The 20,868-nt window shown below is 42.1% G+C and overlaps 1 protein-coding gene across 4 annotated transcripts in view; it reads left to right on the top strand.

Moving 5' to 3' along the window:
- The window catches only part of LOC126372717 (tyrosine-protein phosphatase Lar), a 584,292-nt gene extending 566,307 nt beyond the window's left edge, over nucleotides 1-17,985 (top strand). For 2 of the 4 annotated variants that reach the window (XM_050018570.1, XM_050018569.1), the window contains 13 exons: nucleotides 2,372-2,472; nucleotides 3,719-3,781; nucleotides 4,392-4,521; nucleotides 5,137-5,287; nucleotides 5,619-5,755; nucleotides 6,800-7,096; nucleotides 10,549-10,688; nucleotides 11,088-11,290; nucleotides 11,640-14,769; nucleotides 14,849-14,959; nucleotides 15,285-15,454; nucleotides 16,283-16,418; nucleotides 17,329-17,985. In XM_050018570.1, the coding sequence (XP_049874527.1) occupies nucleotides 2,372-2,472; nucleotides 3,719-3,781; nucleotides 4,392-4,521; nucleotides 5,137-5,287; nucleotides 5,619-5,755; nucleotides 6,800-7,096; nucleotides 10,549-10,688; nucleotides 11,088-11,290; nucleotides 11,640-14,769; nucleotides 14,849-14,959; nucleotides 15,285-15,454; nucleotides 16,283-16,418; nucleotides 17,329-17,397 (4,838 nt within the window). In that variant the 3' untranslated portion in view covers nucleotides 17,398-17,985. The remainder of the gene's footprint in view (nucleotides 1-2,371; nucleotides 2,473-3,718; nucleotides 3,782-4,391; nucleotides 4,522-5,136; nucleotides 5,288-5,618; nucleotides 5,756-6,799; nucleotides 7,097-10,548; nucleotides 10,689-11,087; nucleotides 11,291-11,639; nucleotides 14,770-14,848; nucleotides 14,960-15,284; nucleotides 15,455-16,282; nucleotides 16,419-17,328) is intronic. The other 2 variants (XM_050018572.1, XM_050018571.1) reach the window with 1 other exon arrangement.
- The last annotated feature ends 2,883 nt before the right edge of the window (nucleotides 17,986-20,868 follow it).

Genomic DNA, 20,868 nt, shown 5'->3' with positions numbered 1-20,868 from the left:
CTAGCAGCTATAGCGCTTGTAGCATCTCTATCACACAATAATAATGGCATAGAAAACGACAAGGCAGAACACCCTTAAGGGGTTGTCAACAAGGTTACTTCAGTGAACACTTCAGTTTTTATTGTGAAATTAATTAAATCTTATCAATAAATCGATCGCAGTAGAGTAGGGACGTCTACCCAGCACGAGTAATACGAACAGACTAAAAAACACGCAATGTGAAACCGACCTAAGCGTCATATACGAGTAACCGACCAATCACGAGCAAGGTCGTCATTTCGTCTCGGTATGCAGACTATAGTTTATATTATTTCTAGAGTTTTATTATTTAACTAACCATAAAAAATGTTATATTGGGCTTTCAACTCAATTGGTACCTACCTACCTCTTCGCAATAAGGGTCTTTCCAAGTTCCCCAAAAAAATATAGCTGGAACTGTCCAGATTTAACGTGATAATTACCTTTTTTCTTTTTGCTCGGGTACATAATTATTAAAAAATATATTGTAATGACAGAGGCATACATAGAAATAATTGTTGCTTGATTGCTTGCAAGCTTCAGATCAAAGATCTATCAAGGATCAGATTTTAATAGTATTATGTTGCTACCTATACGTATTGCTTCTCTTTATCAGAATAATATTGGGTGGATGATGTGTTGTGCCTGGATGTAATAAAAAGGGTCATCATTTATACCCAAAAACAAAGATTAAAGATGCATAATATGTCTGTTAGCCATGAAGTTAGAAGTGAAGGCAAATTCGGACAGCGCCATCTATAATGTTTTTTGTAGGCTGGAAAGTCCATCATTTGTAAAAGGTTTTTCGAATTATAACTCCCGGCAAACTTCTTGAGCATCGAGTGTCGTAGTGGGGGAAAGTTCGCGCACGTACACTTCCGTGCAAAAAAATGAACTTTTGATTATTTTCTTAATTTCATTAAAAAAAACAATTATTATAAATAAAACTAAACTTATATTATTATAGTTTATTAAGACTTATATTATATTATTATATTTAATAAAAAACTAATCGTCACGTAAGTATGATGTTCCTTCCATGAGGTTGAAACCAGCAATACCAGAGCTAGTGCTAGGTTTTGGATCTGTAGACATAGACCTCGCTAGTAACTAATTCTTAAACTTAAACAAATGAGTAATAACAAAAAAAAACGAACAAAAGAGCAATAACAAAAACGTGACAGTTTCACTGCACCAAGTGTATTCGGGAGTCAAAGGGACGAAGACAGAGTGCGCGGGGGAAGTATCGACTGATCTACCAATAGCCGGTCGATGCGGGACTCACCCGCCCCCGCGCCCCGTACCGCACCACCAAAGAGATCTAAAATTCGGTTGTGCGCAGTCAAAGTCGATGCTCAAGAAGTTTGCCGGAACCTATACTTTCATCACAAACTGAAAGTTTCATTAAAACAGTCTTATCAAAGGTCACGAATGAATTTTACATGTTATGAAATAAGATTCATTATGATCCATCATCATTACATTAATGACAATTTCCTGGCATTGTTAATGAATAATGACATTAATTCAGAAGCGTATCTGTAGTAGAAAACTACGTGAAAAACCTGGGTCATTTTATGCAAAAAAACGCCTTTCTTAATTAATGGGTGCCGATTCTGTGCCAGTCGAAACTTTATTTTATTTTACTCTGTCTAAAAATGAGTAAGTGCATGACAGAGATAAAACTAGTTTTCGAACTGTCAAACCACAAAATGAAAGTTACTCTATTTTTGACTGGGAACGGATAAAAACGAACACGATCAGCTGCTATCTTTCCGGGCATGTCGTAAAAGCCGACATAGTGAACAATCCATGTGTAGATTCAACAGACTTCTTACTGTTGGACCATACGAACGATGCGCTAGGGGGTTAAAAAGGCCACATTAAAACAATCATCAAAAACACAATTTGCTTTTTGACATTTGCGCAATGTCAACAAATGTCAAATAGCAATATTGCTTTTTAAGATGAATTGCATCAATGTCGCCTTTTTAAACCCCCTAAGCACCTGTCATCATACGGTTCATCAGTATCCCTTAGAATGAGTTTCAAATCACCGGTAGTCAATATCATTTGAGTCCCCGCAAAAATGTCCTAGAAATCACGAGAGAAATGTCATAATTCTGGAGAATTTCTTTTTGACATTTTCTTAACCTCACAATTACAACGTTTAATTTTCACTGGCTTCCGTTTGCTATGAGTCTGACAACTGTCAAAAAATTGTCATTTCTCGTGATTTTTAACTGTAGAATCTTTTATTATGACTTTGTACCAAAAGGCGCAACGATTTGTGCCTCTGCTTATGTTATATCTGCTAATATGTATTTAGTAAAATGAACGATATTCTTCCCAGAACCCGGCTCTGCGCCTAGGAACGTACAAGTGCGACCTCTGAGCTCCAGCACCATGGTTATCCAGTGGGATGAGCCTGAGACTCCTAACGGCCAAGTCACGGTATGTTACACCATTATCATCTGGAAATCTTTTTTTAATGTTCAACAACATAGCGAGGAGTGGGTGTAGGTATATACAGATCTGCCTACCTCTTAAGGTGGGTACTGACCGGTGTTACGAGGCGTATTGTACCATTCGCAGCGAGCATGATATGTTACGTGTGCTTAAAATCAGTGTTGATGCTCGCTACGAGCGCCTTATTTCCCTGTACTGACAGCACGAACGCTCGCTGTGAACGCATTACATAACGCCTCGTAACACCAGTCAGTACCCACCTTTTGGGGATACACATGCGTGATGCAGTAAGTGATGTTATGCTACAATCTTGCCACTTACCGCTTAGAACATTTCTGTGTTGTATGTACAGTCATGAGCAATATAATGTACCCACTTTAGGACTCTGTCGCACTAACATATTTGACATTTAGTGAGACTTACAGTTCAATTTGTCAAAAAAGTTAATGTGACATAGTACCAAAGTGTATACATATTAATGCTCGTGACCGCACGTACTTGGCCCACCTATTTATTCTAGCTATGTATAAAAAAAATGTGTCCAGCAGGGCTAATATGCGCAACATATTAAAATTTTATCGATCGGTTCAATCAGTTTTGTCGAAATCGATAACTTTGTTTTTTTTACCTAACATGCGTACCACGTGATTTTGTTCGTATTTTGACAGAACGACATGACTTATTTGGGTTCACATTTTAGCACCAATCGACAAAACGACAATTATATCATCAGAATCGATAAAATGACCGTGACAAAATTTTATCACGGTGCACATGTTAGCCCTATGACAAACAAAGCTAGGCAAAAGTGTTGAGTCAGGATCGTAGAAGTGGAAATTCCGTGGTTTCTTTCTACCAAAACGGGAAATAGGCGTGTTATGTATGTCTGTATGTATACAAACATAGGTGTCGAGGAGTTTTCGTCTGCTAATTGCTATGTTATGTTGTTAAATTCAAGAAATCATTTGAATTTCTTTCTTAATTGTACGTATAGCCTCTAGCGGCCACTGTAATACTAATGAACCATTATATTTCCAAAAAAATAAATTCTAACTTTCGGTAGGTACTCTTTTAAAAATGGAACTACGTACAAAAAGAGATTTAATCTCGAAGCTCCTAAGTTTTCAACTGTCGCAAAATTCCCTTTACGAAAACCTAAATTGAAACGCTTCTTGAATTCTTGAATAAAGCCAACTCAATTGTAACCTGGCCTTGAAATGATTGTCCACAGGGGTACAAAATTTATTACACGACAGACCCGTCTCAACCGCTACAGTCCTGGCATTCGCAAATGGTAAGTGGAATTTTAGGAAGTTTTACTTCTGAGTTTAGAAGAAAGTCGAGATTTCCTATGTTTTGCGAGAGAAAAATCTTCTATGAAAGATATCACCATCTTAGCTTTCACGATATCGTACGCCTAGACGAAAAAAAAACTAGCAAAGTCACTTTGCTACTTTCTTTTCTCGGATGTGCGATATGATGCAGATAACCTTACTATGTCCGCGATCGAGCCCACCTGGCATAAAAGTTATATATTGTCAACCATTATTAATTTTTGGGTTTCAGAATAGTTTGGATATGTATCATACACCAACAAGCCAATCTTGTAATTAAAACCACTTTGTGCCCTCGTAAATATCGGTTGAATGGCTGACCTTAAGGTTATTCCTTTATCATCCGCACTACTTTTATGTACCAATCTGAATGACATTTCCCAAGAAACCAAACATCATCCTCCTGCCCTTATCCCAATCTAACTGAGCATTACATGTTGTCTTCTTGCACTCAGTTCTGTCAGTCGTCAACTCAGTACTCACATACACACGTATCCTTCCCCACACAATCCATCCACATTAATACTCAACACTTGTCCAAGAAACCAATTGACACAATTCTTCTCACAGATGGACAACAGCCACTTGACAACGATCAGCGAGTTGACCCCGCACACGGTGTACACAATACGGGTGCAAGCGTTCACGTCAGTCGGACCTGGACCTATATCAGCACCCGTGCAGGTCAAAACTCAGCAAGGTGAGAAATGCTATTATTCCCTACCGGATTCGTAACGGCCTCTGTGGTTTGAGCTTTAGACTCACAATCGGGTTCACAGGAAGGCACGTTAAGTCGTTAGTCCCGGATACTACTTACTGATGTAAGTAGATAACCCTGACACCAGGTCTGTTGAGGTTGGCAATCCTCACAATCCACACGATAGAAGAAGATCGTATTCACTCTAATAGGAACTTTACAAAAATGTGATTGTCATTTTACGCCAATTATTAAATGTCTCAATAGAAGGCGGGTTTACGTTCGTTCCGCCATTGTAATGATCGATCAGAATCCATGAACAATGGACTCCATCAAAAGAAATGCAGCTGTTCTGGGAGCCCCTCTCCCAGATTACTACTACTTCTGCCAATTTCATATGTCAGCTATCCGGTTATATAATACTAAAATGATTTAGGCATTGGTGGCACTTAGTTCTATCATTTGTCGTCGAGTATCTACCTCGCAAGCCCTACTACATACTGTTAGGAAGTTCTACGACACCAACGTCATAATGGAACTTGTTTTAGCAGTCGTTACATAGCGCTGCTTTAAGACATCTCTTACAATATGGATCAACTAACAATATCCTCCCATCAGGTGTGCCATCTCAGCCGTCAAACCTGGTAGCAGTGGAAGCAGGGGAGACATCGGTGACGTTGTCCTGGCGAAGACCAGCTCATGCCGGAGACAACATCGTCTCCTACGAGTTGTACTGGAACGACACTTACGCTAAGGAGCATCATAGGAAGTAAGTGGGGGAAATGGTTGAAATCCAACGAAAAAATATCCTCTCACATCATCCTTAGGGGGTTGGTTCAAATGTAAATTTTTTGAAGGCCGCGAACATGATGACAGCAGCACGGGCAAGGTGCGCGCGGGAGTGAAACCTGGAGTCCATTTGGGGAATTAGTTTGGATAGACGCCGCCCCCTGTCATCGTGTTTGCGGCATGATTGTCTCAAACGCCGACAAAAAATCGCTAAAAGTGAAATTATATTTATTAGTATAGGTATTAAATAAAAAAGTGACTTCAAAAGATTTGCATACCGCAAGCAATACTAATGAATGTTTCTCTTCTAGACGGATACCCATAACAGAGACGTACACGCTCAACGGATTGTACCCCAACACGTTGTACTACATCTGGTTAGCTGCGCGGTCGCAACGCGGCGAGGGCGCGACCACACCGCCCGTGGCAGTGCGCACCAAGCAATACGGTATGTTGGTGCGAGGTGAAGTGCGAGTGACGTCATGTGAGACACTTGGCGGGGACGAGGCTTGGTGATGCATAGATGGTAAAAAAGTCAGTGGAAATGAAGCTATAGAGAAAGGTGGGGACGGGAAAGATATTGATAAATTATATTAATAAATGGGAGGGGTTTTTGTTGTTATGGAAATGTCTATCTGTCACCAAGTCTCCACACCAGTCAATGCTTAGAGAAAACGTGTGAAAGTAAAGTATGAAGCCTATTGTGGGTTTTCCAGGTAACTCCTACTGTAATATTTCACATAAAAGCACCTGCCCGGCACGCTGCCAGTAATACAAGCACAAGCACCAAGTTTTATATATCACGATATGTGTTTTGTAATTGTAATTTTGTCGAAACGGCACCGTGTACGCATCTCGCGACGCACATGAATAACCGCGGCCCTAATGTAAAACCTAGAAGCACTCTGTTAAATTAAATGCGTATACGGTACCTGAGTAGTAGCTTTATGTTGTACGTAGGTCAGTTGAGGTTAACACCTCGTGTGAGTTTTATTTTTTATTATTAATCGACACGAAGAACTCGAATACATTTCTGGAGCATTCAATTCCATGATATTCATAATGGGTGTCACTTTATATCATCAAACGGGAAAGCTTTTTCATTAACGGTTATTTGGGGCCAATTTTTTGGGTTGCTCATTGTTTTTCGTGTCGTGAACAAAATAATGATTTCTTTTCCAACAGAAGAAAGTGTGACGGATGAGACTTAGAGATGTAAGGGCGAGCGGATCTTACATTTACACCACACTACAAAATGTGCATGCTCGATTTTTATTTAGCGACTTTGGTCGCTCTTTCAATTTTATGTTCTGGGCACCGATTTATTTTTGTTTCAATCGCATTCAGTGATTGCATCGGTTAGGTCGGTTTCTGTGGCCTTAATTGGACACGCGCAGCGCGTCCGTTTCAGTTGCAGGTCAGAGGAATGATGCACAGAAATGACTCTGTGGTTAAATGGGTCATTTCTGTGCTTACCAATGAGCTTGTTTAGTTCCGGGAGCGCCTCCGATGAATGTGACCGCTGTTGCTGTGTCGCCTACTGCAATCCGTGTGTCGTGGCAACCGCCGCCGGCGGAGCGGGCCAACGGCCGCATCGCTTACTACAAGCTGCTTTGCGTGGAATCTGGGCGGGGCGACTCTGAGGCGACAGTCGTCAAGCTGAACCAGACCACGTTTGTCCTGGACGAGCTGCGTCGCTGGACCGAGTACCGTATCTGGGTGCTCGCCGGCACCAGCGTTGGCGACGGCCCCGCCTCTTATCCCGTCACAGTCCGCACTCACGAAGACGGTACGTTTCACCCCCATTCATACGCTTAAAACTCATTTATTAACTCCCAAAATCTCAAATTCGTAAACATACGTCTTCTAAAATTTATCTCATTACTAAAATGTCCCTAAACAATGTCTAAACGTTCAAACTAAGTATACTTCATTCAATTATGGTCGATACGCACAAATGGAACATACGTTGAATTTTACGAAATTGAGATTCAGCCGAAGACATTATTAAAGTAAATTGAAAATTGGATTCGTACTAACAAGTCTTTGGCTTCACGGTGATATCGGAGGACTTTTGTTAATGAAGTGCTGTCTGAATACTTTGAATACCTTTTGATTAAATTGAAATGTTTGATTTATTGTTTGATACGCTTCAGATCCTCTGATGTTGCCCTCTTTAATATTGTAACAATTTAAAATGACTTACATTTAAGAAATCTAATGAATTAATTGAATTCTTAATTAAAACCGGACTGGTATGGAAGTTGGTATAACAAAGGTGAAAAGAGTAAAATCATCCATAGTTTGAAATGATTACTGATTCATTCAATTGAAACCAAATATCATTTGACGCATTTTGTATAGATATGGGTGATTTTATCTCGTAATGGATTGGATTCAAAATGGAAACACTTTGCAAAGATAATCAGTTTCACGAGTTTTATCGAGCATTTGCGTCATTATTGTGAAAACAGTTGTCCAAATTGCTTCCATTTTCACTTTAATCCTGGATATGCAAATGTTATTCAATAATGCTGGTGGTGGGTTTATAACGACAATCATCATGGTTTTATGCTGTAACGGAACGATTCATGTCATTATAACAATAATCTACTTTCGATATAATATTACCAACGTTACTAATGTCATTTTTCCTTTTCTTTTTTCCTTTTTTGAGAGCATTATAGCAGGATTCTAATGAAGGAGGTTAATTCTCGTAACAAAGTATTACTATGCTTGCCGATAAATTTCCTTGTATTATATAATCATGTCACAGTTATCATTTGAGTTCGTTGTAAGGCCGCGTAAGCGACCATCTCCACTCACTGTCACATGTAATGATTTCTTGACGTTTCTATCGAATCGTCATTGATCAGCTAATGATGGCACTCACTGAAATGCAAAGTTTATATTGCACCCGACATAGTGTCGACGGCACCGTTATTATATTGATTTTGGCGCACAGTTGTTCAGTATTTAGCAAAGGACACAGTTTTGCATGCATTTCTTTACCGACACAGCACCGTTTTCGTTCAGTTGATTTCACTGGGCACCAGTTAGGTTCAAGTCTTGCTTTACGAAAACAGTTTCACACTTTTATTTTGAATGTTGTTTTCGTAAAGTACAGACGGCACTTTTAGGAAGCACTCAGCACTAGCGACGACACGAGGTGAGAGAGCGAGTGCGTGACAACACAAAATGGGTTGGCCGTAGGAGCCACTGCTCGTCTCTGAGCTCCGTGATCCGTACCTTGCAAGTGAAGTGCGGATCGGAGCTCAGAGGGCGTGGCTTCCCGCGGCCCTCCGCTCGACACGCACCACGGCCCGAGCGCCGCATTTGAATACCAATACCCTCCCCACACCACACGCGCGCATGCTACTCACAACTTCTCTACTCACTACTCTCTGACTATACTCTCTACTATTAGCGGGAATACTACGGGTCCAAACAACCTCGACTCCCGAGGATCCTTCAAAATTTGCCTGAATATAATTGGTCCCCAGGATCCGAGGGGTCAGACCCGGGCTCCGCGCCTGTATACCCCGATTGCTCAGCTCGGTCTAGACTACGCGCTACCTCTGTCTCTATCTCTATCTCTCTATCTATCTCACTCGCTCTAAGCTACAACTTCTTGCAGTAGCGTTTCTCTCTCGCCTTTCTTCCTTCTTCTGTATTCTCTATCAACTATCGTCGTGCATGCACACTAGATATTGTGACATATACAAAATACTATTTATGCAGTTCGCTAATGCATACGAACAGGCGGAACCCAAAGAACGCAACGAGATAATTCGGCATCCACTCCTGTAATGTACATCGGCGATTTTATACAGAACAGTTCCATAGAGGACCACTGCAAACGGACAATGACACTCTGACACTGTCACAAACATCACAGAAGATTACAACACAAGGTACGATGCATTACACACATACATAGGCAAAGAAGGGAAAAGCGGGCGCGACTTCACAAGCCAAACACGACTAAAGAAGCACACACACAAGACTGGCGCCGTCGCATTAATCAATACATGTGCGTGTGAGTGATCCTAGCGCATACGTCGAGGACAGAGTCGGTCACCTAAAGTGCTTTGCCTTTTTCTTTCCAAAAACTTCGGAAGTGTCCCACTAAATTGAATTGTGCAAGCGAAAGACGATTCAGCATGACAGGTAAAAGCTTCATACATTACATTAGAGACACTCTCCTCACTCGAAAAATACAATTTCCCCATTCCCATTTGTTCCGGGAACAGAAAAAGGCAGTGCACGCGAACCTAGACCGAGGCCCCGCCGACGTCCCAAGCGGCTTAACCCGAATGCGCCTCCTAAAGAGCTCAAAATACACGAGGAAGTAAAATAAAGAGTACCCCTATTTTGCCGACAAGCGTTCTACTCGTAATCTCTCACTTAGTAGTTCCGTTCGCCCTGCAATGTTCGCACAATTTATCTTAAATGTATTTGAATGCGTTTTTCTCTTTTTTCTCTCGTCACTGACTTTGTATGGGCCGCCTGGTAACCCGTACAGCCGTAAGGAGTGAGTATAAGTTACTATAGTGCTTGTTTCAATGTGCGTTTGTGCTTGTGCCTATGCTTCATGTAGTTCTTCCTAGCACAATAATATGTCTAACGAAACAAACTGCAAGTGGTGACCTTACGACGCATGTCTTCGTAGACGTATCGTTTGATTTGAGACTTGGTGTTCCCTTGATTCGAGTGAGTGGTACTCCCAAGTCGGACGTCCCGAAGCATGACCCCTTGCAGTGTGTGAAACCAACACGTCTAGATAATAGTAATGCTGTGCTTTTAATGATCTAATAGATAACTAACTAAATGTTGAACTCTTTGTAAAGCTTGACAATTTAGTTCTAAACGATGTGGATTGGAAGGTAATTATTTTAATTGTTTATGGTGATGTGAAAGGGCGTAATGTAAATGTCTCAGTGTGTGTTGGTATTCAAATGCCCGATCGAGATGCTGAGAGGCGTGTGTAGACACTCGCCGGCGACTGGAGTGCTCTATCAGCATTGCGACGGGGTTTGCCGACCACACTTCCACCTTTGAAGTTTCGAATTTGCTTTAAGAAGTACCTTTGACGCGGATGCTTTCATTTCGACATAGGCCCTTGATTTTTGAGAAGCTTTAGATAGTGTTCTAGCACGCTCCCGTAGATGCTGATAGGGCATTTAGGTCGAGAAGAGGAGGTCGTGTTCAGTATGTAATGCTGTGTTTGTGTGCTCACAGTGCCTGGAGAGCCGAAGGACGTGAAGGTGACGGCCATCAACTCGACTTCCATCCACGTGACGTGGAAGCCTCCTCAGGAGAAGGAGAAGAACGGCATCATCCGCGGCTACCATGTGCACGTGCAAGAAGTCAGAGAAGAGGTAAGTTCAACATTTTTCAATTTTAATTATAATTAACATTAAAGCGGTTCAAAAAAATCTATAGAGGTTGTTAGCGACATCGTAACGAATACTCGGGGGGATGATCCAGACCATGTTTCTGAATTAATATCAAGTGGAATTTCCTATCGGAAAATTCGTGAACTTTTTTATGTTTTTTTAATTAATTTCAGTGCCATACTTTTGCGATGGAAAATTCCACTTGATATCAACTCAGAATTATGGATCATGTCACTATCAGTGGGCTGTTTATAGACTAAAACAACGATCATATACGTTTTTGCTTTTGCACGAGTCACATGTATCACCAGAAGAGTCGCCTTGTTTCAAATAGGCCAACATACTTGGAGAACATTCCACTAAAATCTCCATCCTTCTCAGGGTAAGGGCCTCCTAAACGACCCAATGCGCTTCAACGTGATGGACGACACGACACTGGAGCTGAACATCTCAGGGTTGCAGCCAGACACGCGGTACAGTGTGCAGGTTGCCGCGCTCACCAGGAAGGGGGACGGCGACCGCAGTGCGCCGGAGTCGGTCAAGACACCCGGCGGTGTGCCAAACCGGCCGACCGTCAACCTCAAGTGAGTAGAACTGCGGGTTTCCCAATGATCTTAATTTTACCTCCACCGAATCACAGCTGCGGGGCGAAATGTGATCCTTACACAGTACAATTGATTGAGAAGAGGCCTGTGACATGTTATGTTATTTTTAACACCACACCTTGAAGTCGACTTGAAAACTAGCAATTGGGCATACTGCGCCTAACATAACTACTGACACGCAAGGACTAGTACAAAATTGGCCTGTGCACAGAACTATATGTATGCTGTTTGTTGTTTAAAGTAGAACTTGATATACTCGTAATAGTGACTTTCTTATTTATTCATCATATCTATGTTTTGAATACTTACATGTATATTTTTGTTCTAGGGTCTTGGAACGAGAACCAATAGTATCAATCGAATTAGAATGGACGAAACCTACACAAACGTATGGTGATTTACTGGGATATCGTCTTAGATACGGCATAAAAGATCAGCCTTTAGACGAAGAAAACTTCTCTGGAACTAAAATTACGTCGTTTAGGATAAATGATTTAGAACGAGGTGTGCAATATGAATTCAGAGTAGCTGGAAGAAATCATATTGGCATTGGACAGGAGACGATCAAGTATTGGTTAACGCCTGAAGGAGCGCCTAAAGGACCCCCAACAAATGTCTCTTATCACTTCCAAACGCCAGACGTTATTAGTGTTACTTGGGAACCACCAATCAGAGCAGATCGAAGCGGCCAAATTAAGAAATATGACGTCCAGTTTTACAAGAGAGGTGATCAGTCGTCTCAAATAGAGAAAACTACAGAATTAACTAAAGCAGTATTCACGGGCTTAGAAGAAGATGCCCATTATGTGTTTAAAGTAAGGGCGTACACAGATCAAGGCCCAGGACCGTACAGTAAAGATATAACGGCACACACTGAAAGGGACATAGGTAGAGCTCCCATGGCAGTGAAGGCCGTTGCAACTTCAGAATCGAGTGTAGAAGTATGGTGGGAACCCGTCCCCTCTAGAAGGAAAATTGTTGGCTATGTAATCTTCTACACTATGACGCCAGTTGAAGATTTAGACGAATGGCAACAAAAGACTGTTCACATGACGCATTCCGCAGACATAGAAAATTTAGAAAAGTTTGCAGAATACGCTGTTGCTGTGGCTGCGAAGACAAACGAAGGTTTAGGAAGGTTATCCGAGAAGGTTACCGTGAAAGTAAGGCCTGAAGAAGTGCCTTTACACCTCAGAGCTCAAGACGTATCAACTCACTCCATGACTTTATCATGGTCCCCTCCGTTACGCTTAAACCCCATTAGTTATAAGATTTCATACAATGCTATTAAAGAATTCGTGGATTCACTTGGCATGACGCAAACACAAGAAATTCCGAAGCGGGAAATAATTGTAAAGCACGATCGAACTTCGTACTCAATAAATGACCTGTCTCCGTTTACGACTTACAACGTGAACGTGAGCTGTATTCCGAATGACGATTCGTACAGACCTCCGACTAAAATTACAGTTACCACACAAATGGCAGCGCCTAAGCCCATGGTGAAGCCCGATTTTTACGGCGTTGTTGAAAACGAAATACTCGTTATTCTACCTCAAGCATCTGAAGAATACGGCCCTATATCCCATTATTATCTAGTTGTAGTTCCCGATGATAAGGCACATAATCATAAGAATCCTGATCAGTTCCTAACCGACGATTTGATAAAGAATAATGCGAGAACGGACGATGAAAATGCACCATACATTGCTGCTAAATTCTTGCAACGAAACATTTTATACACGTTCCATTTAGGAAATGATGAAATGTATGAAGGTTTCCTGAATAGGAAACTGAACCCGACGAAGAGATATAGAGTATTTGTAAGAGCTGTTGTAGATACTCCTCAGAAACATCTGTACACTTCAAGTCCGTTTTCTGAGTACTTATCTTTGGATATGCGTGAAGCGCCTCCTGGAGAAGAACCAAGCAGACCTGACCCCAAGGACATGAACGAGAACCCAGAAATAAGAATAGAGGAAAACAGAAAAGAAGCCGGCATGGTTTGGGTAATTGGACCAAGCATAGCGGCGTTGATGCTTTCCTTACTTTTAGTGTTGTTGTTCATTGTGAAGAGAAGAAGGCAACCATGCAAGACTCCTGATCAAGCGGCAGTAACTCGTCCTTTAATGTCAGCTGATGTTGGATTTGGCGCTCCATCTGATCCCGTCGAAATGAGAAGACTGAATTTCCAAACTCCAGCTATGATCTCCCACCCTCCTATTCCTATATCAGAACTTGCAGAACATATCGATAGACTTAAGGCTAATGATAATCTTAAATTCTCTCAGGAGTACGAAAGTATTGAACCTGGACAACAATTCACATGGGATCACTCTAATATGGAGGTGAATAAACCTAAGAACCGATACGCCAATGTAATCGCTTACGACCACAGCAGAGTAATCCTCCAACCAATTGACGGCTTACTAGGAAGCGACTACATTAACGCCAACTACTGTGATGGCTACCGAAAACATAATGCCTACGTCGCAACTCAAGGCCCACTACAAGAGACCTTCACCGATTTCTGGCGAATGTGCTGGGAACTGCGAACAGGCACAATCGTGATGATGACTAAACTCGAGGAGCGAACAAGGATCAAGTGCGACCAATACTGGCCAAGCCGGGGAAGCGAAACGTATGGCATGATGACGGTAACCATCGCGGAAGTTCAAGAACTTGCCACTTATTGCATCCGAACCTTCCAAGTTACTAGAAATGGAGGAGCTGAGCGTCGAGAGATTAAGCAGCTGCAGTTTACAGCGTGGCCTGACCACGGCGTCCCTGACCACCCGGCTCCATTCTTACAATTCTTGCGACGCGTCCGTGCTTTGAATCCTCCTGATGCTGGACCTCTAGTCGTACACTGTTCAGCGGGTGTTGGCCGAACTGGCTGCTTCATCGTTATTGACTCGATGCTCGAGAGGGCCAGACATGAACGCACGGTCGACATCTACGGGCACGTGACCTGCCTGCGAGCTCAACGCAACTACATGGTGCAGACTGAGGACCAGTACATTTTCATCCACGACGCCTTGCTCGAGGCTGTGGTATGCGGAGACACCGAAGTCCCGGCCCGTAATCTGCACGCACACATTCAGAAGCTAATGCGTATTGACGCTATTGAGAATATTACTGGCATGGAATTAGAATTCAAGAAACTTGCCAACATGAAGGCTGATTCTAGTCGCTTCGTGTCTGCCAGCTTGCCTTGTAATAAGCATAAGAATAGATTGGTTCACATCTTGCCATATGAGTCGACGCGCGTGTGCTTGACGCCCCGCGACGGCTCCGACTACATCAACGCTTCGTTTGTGGATGGCTACAGATACAGAGCGGCGTACATCGCGACGCAAGGTCCGCTGCCTGACACCACTGACGACTTCTGGCGAATGTTGTGGGAGCACAACTCCACCATCATTGTGATGCTGACCAAATTGAAAGAAATGGGCAGGGTAAGGATTCAATTTCTTTAGTTACTTCAAATAATTTTAAATGCCTATCCAGGAAATAATATCGTGTTCGTTCTTCTAGGAAAAATGTCACCAGTACTGGCCGTCGGACCGCTCTGTGCGCTACACGTGCTTCGTGGTCGATCCCATAGCAGAATATAACATGCCTCAATACATCTTGAGAGAATTCAAGGTAAGTGCCACATAATATAATCTAACAAATTTACTATTTTATATTATTTTATTACTTCCTGCCTACATAATGATAGCTTATAGAAGTTATCTAGGAACAAAAAGGGCTACCTTAACAAGCCCGTGTTAACACGATCAGGAACAGGGGCCTTGACCAATTTGCAAACGATTACAAAAAGTGACCAGTCACTATTGACATGGCACTTACAGTAGTTTATCGAAATCGTTTGCAAAACTTGGCTAAGCCTGGAGTTCTACAGCCTATAATAGGTAGAAGGCCCGTGGTGAGTGTTCCTGCATTGAAGCATGTTAATTTCTGTTGCTAGGTCACAGACGCCCGCGACGGAGCATCCAGAACGGTCCGCCAGTTCCAGTTCACGGACTGGCCCGAGCAGGGAGTTCCCAAAAGTGGGGAAGGATTCATCGACTTCCTAGGACAGGTGCACAAGACCAAGGAGCAATTTGGACAGGATGGGCCGATCACTGTGCATTGCAGGTGAGCTTTTGATTCGTAGCTATTACAATAAAATATCACATCTAGCAGAGGATACCGTCTCCACTAAAAAGCTCCCAGGAAAACGTAAGAGTACCTTGGGGAGGCAGCCTTCTTATTTTAGTCGGCCCAGTAACCGGACTACCTAGGGGACGCCGCCTTTTTACTTTGATAGACCCAGTAATCTAGCAGTCATCACAACAACCTAGTCTAATGAGTTTTTTTACTAAACAAAATGAGAACGGAATTTGAAAAAAGAATAGAAAGTCATGACGTTATCTCTAAACCATGGTCAAACATGGAACAGGTTGGTAGGCAATTTAGGCAAATTGAAACTCCTAAAGAAGCAAAATAGAAATCTCTAAAATACAATTTAAAAAACAACATGTTACTCTAAATGCCCGAAAGATTTACTGTTAAATCTCTGATAAATCATGTGATGGTAGTAAAAGCCCGAATCGTCATTCTTGAAAGTGTTATTTTTTTTGTCACACACCACCGGGAATAGAACATCTCCTAACACTTACCATTCATCGAACATCTCCTAACATTTACCATTAGGTGCCTGTCGGTAAAAGTCGAAATTAACGAGCTTATACCACCATCTCACTTGAAGATTTACCCTTATTTTTGTGCTTGAATATAGCAACACTGTGCGGCAAAAAGTGATACCAATAGTTAGAAACCACTAGTGGCGCAGACGGGAGGTCACGACCCTCAGCACTGAGGAATACGACGCAACGAGGAGGGGAGGAATTAGAATCGGCTTTTACAGTAACAGATACAAATATTACAAAAAAACATGTTTTTTACCTTTGGTTATTCCCACAGCGCGGGAGTGGGCCGCACGGGCGTGTTCATCACACTGTCGACGGTGCTGGAGCGCATGCAGTACGAGGGAGTCGTCGACGTGTTCCAGACGGTGCGCACGCTTCGCACGCAACGCGTCGCCATGGTGCAAACTGAGGTGAATAATAACGACCTTTATATTACGGTCTCAAGCCCCAAAGTTTAACTACTGCGGCTGTAAATCTAGACCTCAGGAGATTAATTAGTGAAAAATATTGTAAATTACATACATACATAAAGTCACACCTATTTCCCACCGGGTTACAAGCAAATACTATGTGGAATTCCATTTGCTTCGACCCCGACACACTTCTCTTGCTTCATCCACATTCATCAATCGTTTCAGACAATTCGTCTCGTTTTATATTGTAATTTAATAAATACAATCGCCCCCCTATTACATGGGACTGAAACATAGCCAGTGACGTGTACACACCTCTGCCTACCCCTTTGGGAATATAGGCAAGATGCTGTTATGTTAACACTATATTTCAAATTCGCTCCTAATTTAGCACAGATACACGCGTTGTATACAGGATGTGACATCGTAACGAATACTGAGGGGGATGATTCAGCTCATGATCCTGAAAGTTCGAGTGCGATGTAAAAATTGATATTAACTCAGAATAATGAGCTAAATCATCCCCCTCCCACTTACACCCAATACAAGCACGTACACGCTATACGAGTACGTATGGGTGCTAGTGACACCGTAACAAAACTGAGGTGGTTGATTCAGACCATGATTCTGAGTTGATATCAAGTGGAATTTCCTGCCGGAAAATTCGTGAAAACTTAGAAGAGTGTTTTCTTTATATTTTCAGTTCCATACCTACATTTGCGACGGAAAATTCGTCTTAATATCAATGGCCTTATACATCTGTTTCGATTTATGACGTCATTGCCTCGAAGAAATGCACTTTCTTTCATGGCTGTGCAAGCCAATCCTAGAGCGGCAAACTCAAATGTCACTAACACGATGTATTTAGTTTCTATGATTTAATAATGTTCATATATTTTTGTTATAGGACCAGTACGAATTCTGCTACCGCGCCGCTCTGGAGTACCTCGGCTCATTCGACCACTACGCCAACTGACGCTGAGACATGCTCGTCTAAACGTCTTGTTTACGCTTGACTCACTACGTATATACTTAACCGTATAGATTCCTAGAGCGGAGGCGATAGTGTTGATAGATAATTGTGGGCAAAAATAACTATATAGAACTCCCTGTCTTAAACTAACAATTAACTACTACACTTACACAAGTACTATTATAAGCTCACGACTACTCAATTGGTTGGTCAGAGGTACATCCATCACAAGATGAACTAAGTACCCACGCCTCCCCGAGCCACGTGAATGGGGAGCTGTATCGCCGTCTATAATCGAGCCTGTGTTGTTGAAAACTGCACTATTATCCTAAATGGAAATCAATCCCTCTAAAACATTTCCCTCTGCGTTTCAAAAACGACCCTACTGTTAACACTTTCGGCTGACCGGACGGCTATTTAAAAAAATGTATTATGACACATTAATTTTCCATATAAAATTAGGAGACGCTGAAGGACGTTCTGATTTTGTTATAAGCAAGAATAATGTGAAATATGGCACAAACGTTACTAAACGTCGTCGTATATAAGCGTTCTATCATAACCGTTATACTACGATCATCAGTAAAAGGAACAACGTCTAACAACGTCAACGTTTATAGAAGTTGCGTCACATGTGGGTAACATAATGTTTACAGTTTAACTAACAACATCTAATGACGAGGACGTTTGAATACGTTCTGTCACGCAATACTCAAATATAATTATTTATTATTTTGACAACGTTTATAAACGTCGCCGTCAATAGACGCTTTTCTGAATATTAATTATAAAAATCGGTATAAAAAGTTATATTTTGATCACTGAGTAAGTAAAAATATTATTTGCAACAAGAGAACAAGTCGACTTTTTCAATATACGTGTATTGGATGGTTCTACTTCTCAGAGATATAATGAAACTCTATCAGCATAATTACTGATTTCCGTCCAAAACGACAAAAGACCACGTCAAATCATAGTCCAGGTGAGGATGCCGCCGTGGGTACTTCATCAACAGATATAATAGAAGGTCATCGCGGTCCACCGCTGCATACAGTGATGGAGTGGGAGTCCACTTAACATCTCGCGCGACACCGCCGCCTGCAGATATAGAAAGGTTCCTAAGGTAGAAATAGGCACGTTACTGCAGTTAACACTACCTGAACCTGCTGTGGACCACCCTCTGCCTTCTGAATTGTTGGCGCCTGCAGAAAACCACCCAACACCTGCCGCGTCACCGCAACCTGCAGACACTGCGGACTATCCAATACCTTCTGCGTTGCCTGCAGATATAGAGACTAATTCAGCATCTCCTGCCTGACCATCGCTTGCTGATACAGAGGGCAACCCAGGATCCTCTGCGTCGTCAACATCTGCAGATATAGATAATAGTCTAGCATCTCGACAATTCGTAGTCATTCCAGAGCTCTTCTTCTTCTTTGCGAGTCGATGGCGATCGAAGCTAAATTTTTGCTGACCAATAATTGCTCTCAAGAGTGTTCAAGTAAACGAGAGGGAGCCAGCAAGACGCAGAACACTTTTTTTTGACGTGACATATTGTAGATTTGCCGCAGATGGCATCAACTACTTGGCCGGACAAATGGGGAGCGCTGAAGGCTCTCACCCGGAAAAACGCAGAACATTATATTCAGTAAGAACCTAAACAGTTCATAAGAACATCGCCCATTTCGAAGCCGCTCCCGCGACATACAAACCAGCAGGCAACGAGTACCAAGACGCTAAACACCGCCTCAAGCTACATGTGATTGAGAAAAACCACATTAGATAATAGTACCAACATTGTATTTTGATAATGTTTCTGCAGGTGCTCAATTTGAATTTGGTCCGTCTACTTCTGTTATAACGTATTCAAATTCAATTAAATGTTTCCCCCACACGTTGTAGACTTCTTACCGAGCACCTGTAACTGAAGACGATGTTCGACGTCCTGGTCGTTGTTTCTCACTTGATTATACGGCTCGAGAACGGCCACGAGACGGGCAACGTTCCCACTGGAGGCACCGTTCCGCGTCCCGCCAGCCGCCTCTCATTCACTTCAGCATCTCTTGAATAACTTCGAGATTGACGAGATGCTGAATTATCCTCTATATATCAGCAAACAGTGGCAATACAAGAGATGTCGGTCACTCTCTATGCCTACAAGTGGTGGCGATGCAGGACGATGACTAAGAATTATCCACAATATCTACAAGCTGCGGCGATGCAGGAAGCACCGAGTGGCCCTCCGTAGGCGCGAGCAATATAGCAGGTACAGAGGTGATGTAACAGTTGCCAAAAAGTCTGTTGCTGTGAAAGTGGTAACGTAGTCATTTATGAAGGACCCTCGATATATGCAAGCGGCGGTGACACGCGAGACGCTGAGCAGACTTCCATCTCTGCACGCAGCGGGGACCCAGGACGAGCCCCCAATACATCTGTTGATGAAGAATCCGCTTATTACGATATCACGTAAAGTTGTACGGCTCCTACCACGTAAAATTGACACATAAGACATTTACAATGGCGCGGAGCTTACAGGATGACGTCCAACAACGTTGTGATTGTATGCGTAATAAATGTGTATGTGTGAGTGACCTCTATAAAATGACGGTAAAAACGAATGCAGCGCGGCGCTAGAGATTTGGGAATCTAATGTGTTGTGGCGCAATGACGTAGCTAATAGAATTTAGTATCGGCTGTCAGCGCTCTATCACGTAGTGGGAATAAAATATATTTTTTCATTGACGGGAATATACGTTGCGTCAATTTGGGTGTTTTCATTTTGACGTATAATGACGTTGCTCAGCCGAAAGTGTTAACTTCTTGTGATCGTGTCTGCATCATTTAGACACGCTGACCATCAACGTCAATACCACAGTCTTACCTCGGGTGTCAACATTCATATTCAATATTCTTTATTTGCATACTATGATGGTGTACAAGTTTGTAAGTTACATATGAGTTTCACATCATAGACCCTTTCGGGCGCAACAAAATAGAAGTATAAAAGAGAGAAGGAAGCTTTTGTCTTATGGCAGTAGCACTTAATGCCTCATCGTCTATCAACGCTCGTCTCCGCGCCTATCTTCCTCTGTTAGAGTAACCTCTACAGTGTACGCAACGCTTATATTAACCTATCGTAGTGAAGTTCGCGATAATGACTGACTGTACTGTACTCATATAGATCATTCATTGTTGTTACTTATAATACGAAGCAAACATGTATGAGTGCCTAGGAACGCTACTTATGATGTATATTTACGATTGTGACCACTAAATACCATGATTGTGAGGCGGAAGGGTAATAATTATAACTAGTTATATTATTATCCCATAGGTACTTATGATAGACCTAATTAAACAGCTGTTCGTGCTATTTTTGTCTCTAAATTTGGAACAGTTAATGTTGAAGTCCATATAAACAGTTGAAAGTATACTTAGATGCATTTAAATAAATATTATTAAAGACAGAGTTTC

This window comes from Pectinophora gossypiella, chromosome 14 (genome assembly GCF_024362695.1).
Source record: "Pectinophora gossypiella chromosome 14, ilPecGoss1.1, whole genome shotgun sequence".
NCBI classification, from domain to species: Eukaryota; Metazoa; Arthropoda; class Insecta; order Lepidoptera; family Gelechiidae; genus Pectinophora; species Pectinophora gossypiella.
Note: the sequence above shows the minus strand (reverse complement) of the source record. Positions and strands in the feature narration are given on the sequence as shown.